This window comes from Pleurodeles waltl, chromosome 1_2 (assembly GCF_031143425.1).
Source record: "Pleurodeles waltl isolate 20211129_DDA chromosome 1_2, aPleWal1.hap1.20221129, whole genome shotgun sequence".
Lineage (NCBI taxonomy): Eukaryota > Metazoa > Chordata > Amphibia > Caudata > Salamandridae > Pleurodeles > Pleurodeles waltl.
The window spans coordinates 850760362-850774515 of NC_090437.1; the positions used below are offsets into that span (position 1 = coordinate 850760362).

The window sequence follows — 14154 nt, forward strand, 5'->3', positions numbered from 1 at the left end:
TCTCCGTGACATTACCTCTCCCTCAATCGGATCACGTTTCAAAGTAGTTCTTCATGCAAAATCATGATTGGTTGGGTGGCCAACTAGTTAGTATTTGATGTTCCTTTCACAGGTATCTGTCAGTGAAAGAATGGCCCAGCTTCCAGACTGTCCAGACTTCTTTTCTCAGCAGAGGCACAAGGTTCTCCTCACTTGATGTCGATTATGTGTTTTGTTCAGGACTTGGGATGTTTTACTGGCTACAGGGGTGATTTCCATAAAATCACTACGAGTGCAGGATATGAGGTTTGGCAGTGGGAACTGTGGTGGTCTTCATGTTCTGCCAGACTGGTTATGGCACAGAGGTGGAGTCCTATAGCACGCACGGGTCTTTGATTGGCAGTCCAAGGATATCCATTTCTGCACTTGGAATGAACGTCTTCATAAGCATGTTCAGTGGGTTGTATAACCTGTGTCCCACAGTTCTACGACTGAATATGTGTTTTTTTTGGCATTGGCCATAAGCTGTTTGAAACCTTTCATTAATGATCTTAAACTTGTAGATCGGGGGAATTTTCAGTGGCGTCTTTCTATCGTTGTTGGAGATAATGAGCTACAGGTAATGACTACTGGAAAATGTATCCTACTGTGCACATGTATACAGAATGTTCTCACCACTGCAGTGTTTTTAGGAGTCGGGCGCCTGAGAATATTGCCTCAGACCGAGTAGTATCTTATTAGACATCTAATAGTAGATGGTAAGCTAGCATCCTGAAAATCCAAAGGAGGGTCATTTCAGGTGAGGTGATCTGGACACCAATAAAGACGAGTCTGAAAATGTAACCTTTAACAGAAACGTGTCCACACACTGAAGAAATCGGATTTTGTGTCCGAGGCATGCATGTTCGTCTCTGATTCTTTCACTGTCTGTAGCCTCAGTAAATAATTGGGGGGGGGGATGCATCTAAGTAGTTAACATAGTTGAGGTGCAAATGGTAATATGTTTCCAGAAGAGTAGAAGCTAAAATAAGCACTTGCTCGCTGCCACATTGATCTGATTAAACACTTGGGAGTGATTGAAAACCCAATATTCTTCACTTAATTAGTAAAGACGCGGTATACCAAAGAAAACGGTAAATAAGAGATGATGTAAACACGTTCTGCCTTTTGATCCGCCAGCGAATCTTCCCTTTGTGCCCCTTGAAACTGCATCAGGATCAGCATTGGGTCTTGTGCCAGTTTCAGTTCCAGGATCACCCTCTACACCCTATCCCTTTGTATTGACGCCAACACCGGGGGAGTCTTTGCAGGCTATTGTGCTGTCTGTCTCTGAGCGGAATCTACCACACCCTCAACCAAGTTCATGCCTTCCTCCCACAAGAGTGCAGGCAACAGGCAATCCTTCCGATTTTGACACTTTGACCATACCACGTGGTAGGGCCCAAACTGCACAAGCGATGAGTATGCCCCCCGTATGATGATGAAAACTGAAATGAAGAACTCCCAAGATTCCAGTGTGCTGGAGATTGCTCCAAATACTGACCTTATGTCTCCCCCTTTTCCTACTACTGAGAAGTGCCTCCTTCACAGTTGTCATGCGAAGGGCAGCAGAAGCGTTAGACTGCAACTTCAACTGTGAAGGTGAAGACTAAAGTGCAGACAGAAGGACTCCATCCTGATAAGTCCATACAGAGCATCTATTGCCATTGCATGAGGCCCTCACGGACACCCTTTAAGGACTTGATCAAACCAATGTTCAGTACTACCAGTTAATCAGCAGGTTGCTTGATATCATCATTATTAAGATACCAGGCCTTTCTTACACAACCTCATACACCAGAGAGTTTGGTGGTGCAGGCATCTGTCAGTAAAGGTAATCTCAACACCTTCCCTACCATTCCACCTGGTTATGGGAATAGAAACATTTGGCAAGCATATTTTTCCTCTACAAGCCTTGCTCTGAGCTCAATAAACTCCATCTGTCTTTTAGGCCATTTCTCCCACGCCCTACAGTTAATGGTGGCATATGTTGTACCAGCAGTTCCAAATGACCTTCAGGCAGCTCTAATCCAAGCTATCCAGGATGGTTGTGCTGCAGCAAAATTTGTGACCCATCCTGGCTTGGATATAACTGATTGCCTAGGTCCGCTTCGCTACCACGTCTGGATGAGGTCTGCAGGCTTCTCTAGTGATGTCCAAGCATCCCTAATGGACATGCCATTTGATGGCTCTCGTCTTTGGTGACAAAGCAGATAGGACTGAGGAAAGTCTTAAAGAAAGCAGTGTCACAGCATGTTACTGTGGTCTTTCTGGCGCAACCAGACAATTACATCAGCAGTTTTGCCCTATCCAGGCTGTGGTCAGGATTTTCAGTCTCACCACAGTCAGACCAGCCTAACAGGCCTTTTAGCCCTTTCATGGTCAAGGCTGAGGTTTACAAATATAACACAAAGGATGGTAGGGACAATGGGCCAGATGTAGCCATCCGTTTTGCCCATTCTGTGTCTATGGGAAAATGTGTTCGTACATCTGGTCCAATGTGCAGATCAGTACCCCACCCTTTCTGCATCTGCAGCAGCAAACCTCTTCAATGTGTCCTTGCTGTGACACATTCTCCAGATTGGAATCCGGGTCCTTTATTTCCCATTTCTTCCCATCCTGCCTCACCTTCCACAACTATTAATGCAGCTGACGGAGGGTGACCTGTTAGTCTTGGAGCAGGAAGTGCAAACCCTCTTGGCAAAAGGGGCCATAGAGAGAGTTTTGGCCTCAGAAGTGGGAACTGAGTGTTATTTCCGTTAACTTCCATGTGCCGAAAAAGGATGGATGACTTCATCCTATTGTAGATCTTCTGTCCCCTTTCCCAACACCTTCCTACGGATAGACAAATTTGAAATGCTTACACTAACCTAGATCCTGTCTGCCCTAGCCCCTGCAAACTGGATGGTCATGTTAGACCTGCCAGATGCTTATATCTGTGTACCCCGTCCTGTGGGCACCACCTGTGGTTCACAATGGGCCCAGAGCATTAACATTTTTTGTTCTCCAGTGCCCTTCTGGTTTTCACAAAAGTGATGACTGCGGTCGCAGCACACCTTCAGAGTTTGAGGGTACCAGCCTGCCCCTAATTCGCTGGCTGCTGAAGACTGACTTGCTCCAGGTAATCGTTAGCCACATCCAGATAATGACAAACCTCCTAATATTGTTGGGTTTACCATCAACCTGCCGAAGTCACATTTAACTCTGTTCATCTGAGCTATTCTAGAGTGCCCTTCCCCAGAGTGGCGAGTCCAGGACCATTCAAACTGTAATTCAGATGTTTCAGCTTCTGTCTTTGATCTCAGTATAGTTGACTCGGAGATCGTTTAGATTGTGGACCTCCTGCTGGTCAAGCGTACTAGATGGCACATGCAGGCTGTGCAGTGGGACCAAAAGTTCCCCTGTTCAAAGTGCCAGGAGAAATCTGTCCGACTGAATGCAGATTTCAGAAACTGCAAAAAATCTGCAGTGGTGGCTAATGGACTACAGTTGGGATGGTGGCAGACTTATTTCCCTGCCCTACCTAGATTCAACAGTGGTGACAGAGGCATCCCTTCTGGGTTACAGAAGTCATCTGGTAGAGGTAGGGATCAGAGGTCTCTGGCACAGATTCAACTCCACAACATCAATCAGTATTCGTATAGCGCATCTCTATCACCCCTGAGGGTATCCGGGCGATGAGGTTCCGAAGATCTTAGTCAACGAGCCACATTTTGAGTCTCCTTCTGAAGTCCACATGGCAAGGGTGCTGTTCGTAGGTGGAGAGGCAGATAGTTCCAGGTCTTGGCAGCGATGTAGGAGAAGGAATGTCCACCACTGTGGCTGTGACGAATGCAGAGGGTGTGCGAGGGGCTGGGAGGTGGAGTGCAGGTGTCTGGAGGGTTGATGGAAGTTCACCAGGTGGTTGACATATGCTGGTCCCTGATCATGTAAGACTTTGTAGGCTTGCATAAGAATCTTGAGCTGGCTGGGGAGCCAATGGAAGTTCCTGAGGTGGGGAGTGATGTGGGTTTGTCTGGGAAGGTCAAGCACGAGTCTGGCTGCTGTGTTCTGTATGGTCTGGTGTTGGGTGGAGGTGCCGGAGTACTGCCCGTTGCTGTAGTCTAGCCTGACGATAGCCTGGGTGACAGTCTTTCTGGTGTTAATGGGGATCCATCTGAAGATTGTACTGAGAAAGCAGAGGGTGTAGAAGCAGGAGGCGGCTATTACATTTATTTGGTACTTTTTTGGTGAGTTTGCTGTGAAGTGTAATGTTGAGTTTGCGGGTGTTGGTCCAAGCTCGGAGGGCCACCCGCTGCTGCCCCATAGAAAGATGTGTTTCCTGAAGACAGCTCTTCTGTCTTGTCCGAGCTGAGCTTAAGGCAAACGATTTTCATCCAGTTGGCGACACTGGTCATGGCGTTACAAAAATTAGTTCTAGTGGTGGAGGTGCCTTCGGTGAATGAGAGGTTGAGTTGTGTGTTGTCTCCGTAGGATATGATGGTGATTCTGTGGGATCTGACTGTTTGCCAGGGGAGTCATGTAAATGTTGAACAGGGTGGGGCTGAGGGATGATCTTTGGGTACGCCACAGAGGTTTGGATATTAACGGTGGCGGGCAGATTTCCTGGAAGGAAGGAGGCGATCCATTGAGGGCGTTCCTCTGGACGCAGATGCTGTTAAGCCTGTTGATGAGAATGTTGGGTGGTGGGATACGGTGTTGAATTTTGCTGACCGCTCGAGGAGGATCAGGGCAGCTGTCTCCCCACGGTTGAGGAGCTGATGTCAGTGCTGCGATCAAGTCAGTCTCTGTGCTATGGTTGGCAGAGAAACCGGATTGGGAACTGCTGGGGAAGTTGTTATTCTTCCAGTGTTAGTTGAGCTGGTGGTTGATGGTCTTCTCAAGGACTTTGGCAGGGTACTGGAGCAGAAAGATGGGCAGTAATTTTTTAGCTCACTGGGGTCAGCAAAGGGTTATCTCAGGAGAGGTCTGGCCTCAGCATGTTTCCATCTGTCAGGGAAGGCTGCCTTGAGGATAGAGGCGTGGAGGATGTGGTAAGTTCCATGCAGATTTCCTTGGTTCGGCGGTTAAAAAACATGGTGGGGGCAAGGGTCAGTGGATGCTTCTGAGTGGATGGAGGACATGATAGCTGTGGTGGTATGCATGGTGAGCATAGCCCATGTAGTGATCACTTGGTTGGTGTGGTGTGCCTGGGTGGGCCAAAGTTGTTGAAGTTGAAATTAGTGGGTTGTGTTTCAAAGTTGTAGATGGTGGCTATCTTGCTGTGGAAATAGTCCGATAGGCTGCCTCAGAGTTCTTGGGAAGGGTGAATTGTGTTCTCTGTAGCCGAAGGGGAGGAGAATTCCTTGACTGTTGAAGAGTTCTTTTGTGTGGTTGGCGCTTGTTTTGATGCGGTCCACGAGGCCTGCTCTTTTTGTGTCCTTGATTCGTTGGTGGTACTTGAGGGCTGATTTGTAGGTGGCTCGGTCAGAGTGTGTTTTTTTTTTTTTGATGGTGCACCATTGTTTCTGAAGTCGTTTGCAGTTGTGCTTCACGGTTCTGAATTCTGTGATATACCAGCTTGTTTGTCTTGGGCTTTGTTGGCTTTGGTTGGCTTCATAGTCGGGGGCACAGACATCTGTCAGCACATTTGGTAATCTGTCAGAAAAGTTCTGGATGGCCTGCTCTAGGTGTGACACAGCGTTGGGCTGGATGGTGCTGAGGGCCGGTGTCCACTGGGTCTCAGTTGCTTTGTTCCAACTGTGGTGAGAGGAACTGGGGGCTTTGTGGTGCTGCCCTGGGCACCTCCGATGCTGAAGTATACCATGGCGTGGCCGGCCCAGGTGAGTTCTGTGATGTGGCTGTACTTGACTCTGTCGCTCGATGTGAAGATCAGGTCAAGAGTGTGCTGTTCTTTGTGTGTGGGGTCTGTGACAAGCTGGGTGAAGCTTAGCTCTGAAGACCTTCCTGGCCAACAGCAGAGGAAGGCTGGTACAGGCCCTAACAAACACAACCACCATGTGGTACTACAACAATAAGGGTGGTGTTGAGTCTTGGATTTTGTACTGAGAAGCTCTTCACCTCTGAAGTTGGCTAAGACATCCAAACATTTTCCTAGTTGTGAACTACCTGCTGGGTTCTTTGAACTCCAGGGTGGAGACTAGCTCAGTTGACAGCATCTTGTGAATAACTATTCGCGGTTGTACCCTGAAGTGGCACAGGGCATCTTTTGACAAATGGGGGTGGGGGGCCTGGCTGGATCTTTTTGCAGCTGCTGAGAATGCACAGTGTCCTTGCATTTGTGTTCTGAAGTTCCCAAGAAGACCGTGTCAGGGAGACTCATTCCGACTAGAGTGGATCAGGGTACTGCTATAAACCTTTCTGTCCCTACCTCTCTTACACTATGTTGTGAAGATAAGGAACGGCCGGGCTCAAATCATCTTAGTGGTGCTGGATGAAGCAAGGAGAGTGTGATACCTCAAAACGTCTGTGAATGAGCATCTATCCCAGATCAGACTTCTGCTTCAGAAGGCTCTTCTGTCACAGCAATGGGGGTTCCACACCTGGCCTTCACAATTTATACCAAGATGTCTTATTGTTTATTTTGTCTTTGGCACAGCAAGGTCTTGCAGTGGGCACCATTAAACTTTTACGTTCGGTGGCATGTGTGGCTGTAGATACACATGCTCTGCATACTCCTGCCATCTAGTGTTGTGTCCGGAGTGGTGCAAGTCGTTTTTCTTCAAAGAAGCATTTCGAGTTACGGAATCAAGTGACTCCTCTCGGTGATAGTGTGCATGGGCATCGACTCCTTCGTTTAATTGTTTTCTCTCTGCCGTCTGGTTCAGATGTGTCTCTACGCTCCATCTTTTGACTCGCTCCGGTTTGAAATCTTTTTTCCGTCTTCTCTTTTTCAATGGTATTGTTTCAATTGAGCATTCCTAACTTAGCGCTTGTCTCGATTCATCAGTCCAGGCACCGACCGTGCGCCCTCCGGGGTGTCTTCACTCGTCTCCGGTCTACCTCGCCACACAGCACCAACCACTATGCTAAACTGATGGAACAAACGCTGTTTCACTTCCATCCTCTGTGCCATGCTAAATTTCTCCACACCGACCAACATCCGTTGTGTAACTTGTGCCTCTCCCCTGATCACCAGGAGTTTAACTGTGACTCCTGCAGATCTTTCCGGTAGAAGAAAATGCTTTGGGACCAAAAGGCGCATCAACTGGAAGTGGTGCACAAGTCTCCGGATGATGCCCCAGACATCTTTGGGGAGGGACACGCCCAGTAGGAACCTGAACAACAGGAAGAGGCCTTTTCTATCCAGGACTCCGATGTGCAGTGGGACATCAAAAGCCACCTGGTAACATCTGCACAAAATGTGAGTACTGTGGCCTGTTCTACCGACCCCAAAACTGTGAAAAAGCCCCTTTTAGAGGTCACCGGTCCCCCACTGCCACCAGGCCATGGCCATACTCTAAAATCTTTTTTGGCTGCCCCACCTGCCAGCCTGGAAAACAGCCAAGACAAAGCCATCATCTTGAGCTTTGACCTCCTAGACTTCGGCCAGAGACATCGCTTCCATCTCGGTCCAAACTTTATCTCTGAGCCAACAAGCCCCAGCCTCCACCTTGGTGCCAACAAAATAGCACCAACCGTAACCTTTGATGCCGAAATCCACAGATCTGAAAACCTTGGAGCAGAAAGATTCTAGTCAGTCTTCGGCTACACCATCTCCTGTGAAACCAATCCTAGAGACTATAGATGCTAGTCAGTGCAGCCTCCATATTCAGGAGGGTACAGGACACATTATTGCTTCTCCTCCTGTACTGATAGAGGAAGCTGTCTTTTCAAGAATTCCTGGATACTTCTCCATCTTCAAAGAGAAGAAGTAAGGTAAAGACCACCAGCCCACCTCTCAAGCCTTCTCAACCTCCTTCTGTAAATCATCTCCTCCACCTTCCTCCCCTCCTAATTCTCCTGCCTCACCTAATCCAGATTATACGCCTCAAGGATTCTCCTTTATATGTTGGGGAAGATTTGAGTGGGACACTGCATGACCCGGATCCATGGGACAGTTATGACCCTGACCAATGATCCGGACTTATATCCCGCACACCCCTCACCACCAGAGGATACTACATCTTACCAGCAAGTAGTTGCAAGAGCAACCGCTTTTCACAATGTGGAACTACACAAGGAACCTATTGAACAGGATTTCCTTTTTGATAAACTTCCATCTACTCACAGGGAGATCCAATTTCTCCTGATGCTCCTTAGCATGCTTCGTCATGCAGATTACATTTTCAAGGAGGCCGTTCGCTCTAAGGTTATCACCTCTACAGTAAACAAAAAATGTAAACCTGCCCCTCAGACCTATCACACATTAGGTCACAGGTCCATCCGGATTCCATTGTGGCCACCACTTCACATCAATGTGGCAATAGCTAGGCCACAGGTGAATCTCCTGAGAAGAGCAAGAAAATCGACGCTGCCGGTAAGAGTGTATTGCCAATTTCCAGGCGTTACTGGCTGGATATCACTGGGATGGAGCTCCTCCAATTTCTCCTAGATGAGCACCACAATAGAGGGCAACAAATTGGTGCTGATGGGCAAACAATCTCTAATAATTCTATCCGTTGTGCCCTGAGCGCTGCAGATGCAGCTGCAGGCGGTATCAATACAAGTGTCCTAATAAGGAGGCATACATATTTCTGCTGCTTGGTTTTCAAACTAGAAGTACAGCAAGTGGTCCTTAACATGCCCTTTGATAAGGAGCATCTTTTACAGTACACAGATACAGCAAAGGCCATGGGTGCTCCACAGCTCACAGTTGCCCCCCCCCCCCCCCCCCCCCTTCACAAAGGAGCACTTTTTGGCGCACCACTTTCAGAGTTGCCTACAGATCCACATTCTCCGAGGAGTCTACTTCCCAAACTAGACAGCCTCCGCCTTCCTATTCCAGGGGTTTCTATAGAGGGTCCTGCAGAGAACAACAAGAAGGGCAGAGGTAAAAGCAGGAGGCGTTTCCTCCACTGCAAAGCAGTGACTACCTCAGTCTTTCCCCTACTCATGCCACACCGGTCTGGGGACAGCTCCAAAACTTTCATTCAGAATGGGCCAACCTTATCACGGGCCAATGATTTAAGGTAGATCCTCCTAAAGTGAGGGCAAGTGTCCCTTTGGGAAAAACAGACCATTGGACTACTGCAAAAGTTTTGCTTTTGAAGTACATGTGATAAACCTACCCTTCGGTCATGACCCGACCCTAAATCTAAGGTATGGTGGCTAATATGGAGGTTTCTTTTTTCTAACCTTTTTTCCATATCTTTTTTCAATTACAGACACACAGTAGGTCTCCATAGTTAGAACGAGGCGTTAGTAATTGGTCCTGATAAAACGCCACTTGATTTGTAGAGACTTTGAAAAGGGGTGAAACATGTTGACCTATGCAAAGTGATAGAAGAGAGGATTCTTTTTTCCTTACATTATTTCACGGGAAGTGCAAGAACATTATTTTTGGTGGCACTCCACTATAGATGTAATAAACACATAGCTTGGGAGTTCTATAGTCAATTTTAACATTCACTTTCCATGCCCTCACTTTCTTTATTCATAGGGCTAGTACATCCCTGTGCTCAATCAGATGGCATTATCTAAACGATCTCTGGCAAAGAACCCCCTTATGGGGCCTCTATGACATTGCAGCACCGGTTTAACGAGGAGCAGGCCCAAGGATGAAGCCTGCCACCTATTTGGGTGTTTGAGGGCCTTGGCTTCAACTTATAGAAGTGCCTAGGTTGACCTGCGTTTACCTTGGGGGGGGGTCCCAGTTGGATCTCTTGTTTTCGGAACAATGTACCTTTATGTAATATATATAACTGTTAGGAGGCTGTACACTGGACCGTCTATTACAATTCCCCTACCCCAGTCATTTGGAAATGTGTATCGACAGCCACACATGCCATTAAATGTAAAATGTTACTTACCCAGTAAGCATCTGTTCATGGCATGCAGTGCTGTAGATTCACATTTACTCTCACGCCTCCCTGAAACCTGTGACTGTTCCAGTTACATTATCATTGTATATATTTGTACATCTGTAGTTACATTTACATGGACTTCTTTCTCTCTACTTCTTCTACCCTCCTTTTCGCACCTGCCTGCAAGAAAACAGTCTAACATAGGAGTCTGTGCCCATGTGAACTGTCACTGAGCAGGAGTCACTAGATCCTGTGACTTGAAATGCTTCTTCGAAGAAAAACAACTTGCACCATTCTGGACACAACACTAGATGGCAGGAGTATGCCGCACAAGTGAATCTACAGTACTACATGCCACACACAAGTAACATTTTCCTTGTCAACCCTTTTGGCTTTCTAGTGTTTGCAGCACCAGTCCCACTTGTTCAAATCACCTGTTGTGATCAGATACCTTATATGTTTAACACACATTTCCCCCTAAACTCTTTGTGATGCCACAGTGGAATCATAATTTGATCCTGACTTTCTTCATGGGAACCAAAGAGCAGCTGTTTGCTGCATCTTTTGATGATGGAGACCGTAGTCTTCGTTGCGAATACTTCATTTGTTGTGAGCGAGTTCCGGATTCTCTCAGTGCACTTTGTTTCCGAGACAAACAGATGTGGGGGTCCATACACAAGTTCATAAAGCACTACAGCCAGGTACTTGTTACTTGGGGGAGCACAGGGCCTGTTCACCCTGCAGAAGCTTTTGACTGTAGGCCATTCCATAGACCCTCCAACTAGGAAGGTATTGCATTGGCATCAATTCTAAAGGTGGCAACTCTCTATTTGAAGGTATCCATCAGAAGAACAAGTTACTTACTTTTGGTAATGCTTTGTCTGGTGCATACTCTAACTGCAGATTCCTCCCTGCCCTCCTGCTTCCCTGTTCTTTTGAACAGTCTTTTTCCATCTAAAAAGTTCCCAAGCTATAGATCGGCCCACTGGTGCTCAGATTGTCTTTTTTGAGCACAGACAGAGGGCCTGATTTAGAGTTTGGTCGACAGGGTTACTCTGTCACAGACTTGACGGATCTCCTATCCACTGTATTACGATTCCATAATACCCTATGGAAATTGTAATAAGGCGGATGGAATAAGTCACGAGAAACCCTTCCGTCAAGATCTAAATCGGGCCAAGAGTCGAGAAAGAAACTGGCATCCGCGCACGAGGGTGGTGGCTCAGTTTGTCACTTCTAAATGGAATGAAGTCTGCGCAGAGCTGCACAACGCCACCTAACAATATGTGGAAGCACTGCTGTGTGAAAATTTCAGGCTCCAGTCGGGTGCCTGGAGGTATTATAACATTAAGGAGTCTATGATTTGATAGCGAATCCACAACAAAGAGCATTACTGAAAGTAACTTGTTTGTATTAATCCGCTTCACAGATCCTCTCCTGGGAAGGTAATCCTTTGATATCTGTCCTATGGCGAAGAATCTGAGCTTAGAGCCATCTATCAGAATAATAAGTTATTTACCTTGGGTAATGCTTTTTCTGGTGGAAATATATTGGGCACATTCCTGACTGCCATTCCTCCTCCCCGTTTTGTGGAATGGCCTCTTTTGAACAACGTAAGGGTTCAGCACGCTGTGAACAACAATTTTACATGCTTTGCATCTGAGGGAGCAGCAAGGTAAAAGACAAGCAACTTGTGTCAGCGCATAGAGGTGGTGCTTGTATGTTGTTGTGCCCAGTCAGTTCTGAGGCAGTGTGGAGTCCCATGATGCCACCTAGTGACATGCTGCACCACTGGGGAAGTTTTCTGGGTCCAGTTTGGTACCCAAAGAGTGGTCTAAGGCGAGGAACCTTCTGTTAGACTATACACCAGAAGAGTGTTACTGAAGGTAAGTAACTTGTGTTCTTCATACAGTGGTAAACACCTCTGAGACTTGGCTGCTGACTGTCACCAACATTTTAAACATAATATCTGCATAGAAACCATTCAGTAAATTGTATATTATTGTATTTCTGAATAAGTTTCCCCTAGAGTTGCAGACACCCTTCAGAAACTGAAGTAAACATTGGTGAAGTTTTGTTTAAAAGTTATTGCCTAATTAAATATTAACATTTAAAAATTGTCTCTTTCCCACAGTGGGCTGATCAACACTTTCCTTTCTGCAATCATGGCAAACGCTGCATCATGAGAACTGTCTTCAAACTTGGTCCCAATAATGGAAAGAACTTTTATGTGTGTCCATTTGGAAAGGATAAGCAATGTCAGTTTTTTCAGTGGGCAGAAAATGGCCCAGGAATGAAACTTGTGCCGGGTTGCTAACGTTTCACTGTAAAAGTGTGATGGGTATATGTTTTAAATATGTTTTGAGTTATAAACTAATATTTCTTTAATATATTTAGTCTAACAGGCTTAAATACCTAATAAACAAAAAACAAAGTAGCTTCAACATTATATTCCTGTATATTGTGATGTTTCACTTTTAATCCTTTCTAGTTCAGCAAAAAAAACGGAATTTTCAACAAAATGTTAATAACAGATTCTGATGTGTAAAATAATTAAATTCAAAAAGATTTAAAAATTAAGCATAAATATTTATATAATTTGGGAAATAAAGTTGTATGAAAGCCACACCTAGCTAATATTTATTTAGACTTTTCACAAAGATTCTCACTTTCATCACTTTAAACATTGTATCAAGATGCTATTCACTTGTTTGATGTTTTTTGGATTTATTTTATACCCTTGTACAATCTTGAAGTGTAACTACATTTTTAAGTTTATATCACCATTGGAAAATGAATAGAGCTTTATTAAATGAAAGAAGCAAATGTGTTTTATTTTGTTGTGGTTTGAATGGGTACGCTCTGTCTCGCCTCAGGGAGAAAAAAAGCATAACGAATTGGGATGCATTCACAGCTTCTATTCTAGGGCCTCAAATTTAGCCTGCAGCCTCGTGTTTGGGGAAACAACATATTTATTCATCATTTTGTGTCTATTAATCATTGATTCAACCTTTTCAATTGCCCCCTCCATTTAAGTGACTATCTGATCCAGGAGGCCACAATCCAGCTTAATTCCAACCACATGTCAATTTATCAGGTGCTTGATGCCTTCAAAGGTGTCCATTTTACGGTGTATCTCCTGGGGTTCCCTCTGCAAGCATGGACACCAGCAGAACCTTATTTTGAGAAATTGTGTTGTTGATTGAATGGGTGAAACCCTACTTAAGCAACAGCCACAATCATTGCCAGGGTTAACCACAAAAGTCAGTAAATTAACCTGAGCTGGCAGACATGAAGTCAGGCATACTTGGAGGCAATTTGTAAAGTATGTATGCTGTATTTAAACAGTGAAAAAACAACACAAGAAAGAAAATCACACAAATTTAGAAAAATATAGTAAATGTTCATAAATCTGAAAACAAAAGAACAAAAATCAAATCAGAGAACTGGAGATATGAAACTTTAGATTTAGATAAAAGTAGTGCTAAAAGGTGAAAAACACCAACTTAGGGCATCTGGCTGTGCTGGACTAGGACAAACTTAAAAACTCAGGCCGCCCGCAGCTGAGCACAGGCAGGGTACAGGACCAAGTGTGGCCTCTGAGGATTGTATATTATATCCTAGGTGTGCAGTCTGCATAGCCTTGCTTTGCAAGAGTTTCTGTCACCCAGCATTGGTTCCGATGAATCTATGCAGTAGGGTTTTGTGCCACTTTCTGACAGTTCCAATGAGCTGTGCAGCGCAGCTTTATCAGGCTTTGCGTCACTAGGCTCCCATTCTGCTGAATCAAGCATGTGCAGCGAGGCATTGTGACACTTTCATTGTTTTTTATAAGGCTGGCAACTGCTCAGTTGTGCGTAGCTTGTCTTTGGAGGAATCTTCAGTTAGGCCAGAAGGAGCTCATTCTTATGTCAGCCCAGTACGTGAGCAGACACCAATTGGGGATCAGAAACTCCCTACAGCAGAGGCCACCAGTGCACAAGCAGGAAAGTTACAGGTAGCTTAATTGCAGCAGATCAGCTGGGCAGTTACAGGGGAGCCTCTGGAGCTTGTCATGTCCCTGTAGCTAAGAATAAAAGGTCAGTCAGCTGATGCTTGGAGTCACTCAGGTTGCCTGGAATGAAGAGAGCATGTCCAGTTATCCTTCTCGGGCAGCAGTGCAGACCTCAGT

General features: G+C 45.7%; 1 protein-coding gene across 1 annotated transcript in view; it reads left to right on the plus strand.

Moving 5' to 3' along the window:
• Positions 1-12798, plus strand: part of NEIL3 (nei like DNA glycosylase 3) — a 130691-nt gene extending 117893 nt beyond the window's left edge. The window contains exon 11 of the mRNA XM_069244695.1: positions 12118-12798. Coding sequence (XP_069100796.1) covers positions 12118-12300 — 183 coding nt within the window. The 3' untranslated portion in view covers positions 12301-12798. The remainder of the gene's footprint in view (positions 1-12117) is intronic.
• Positions 12799-14154: the final 1356 nt, after the last annotated feature.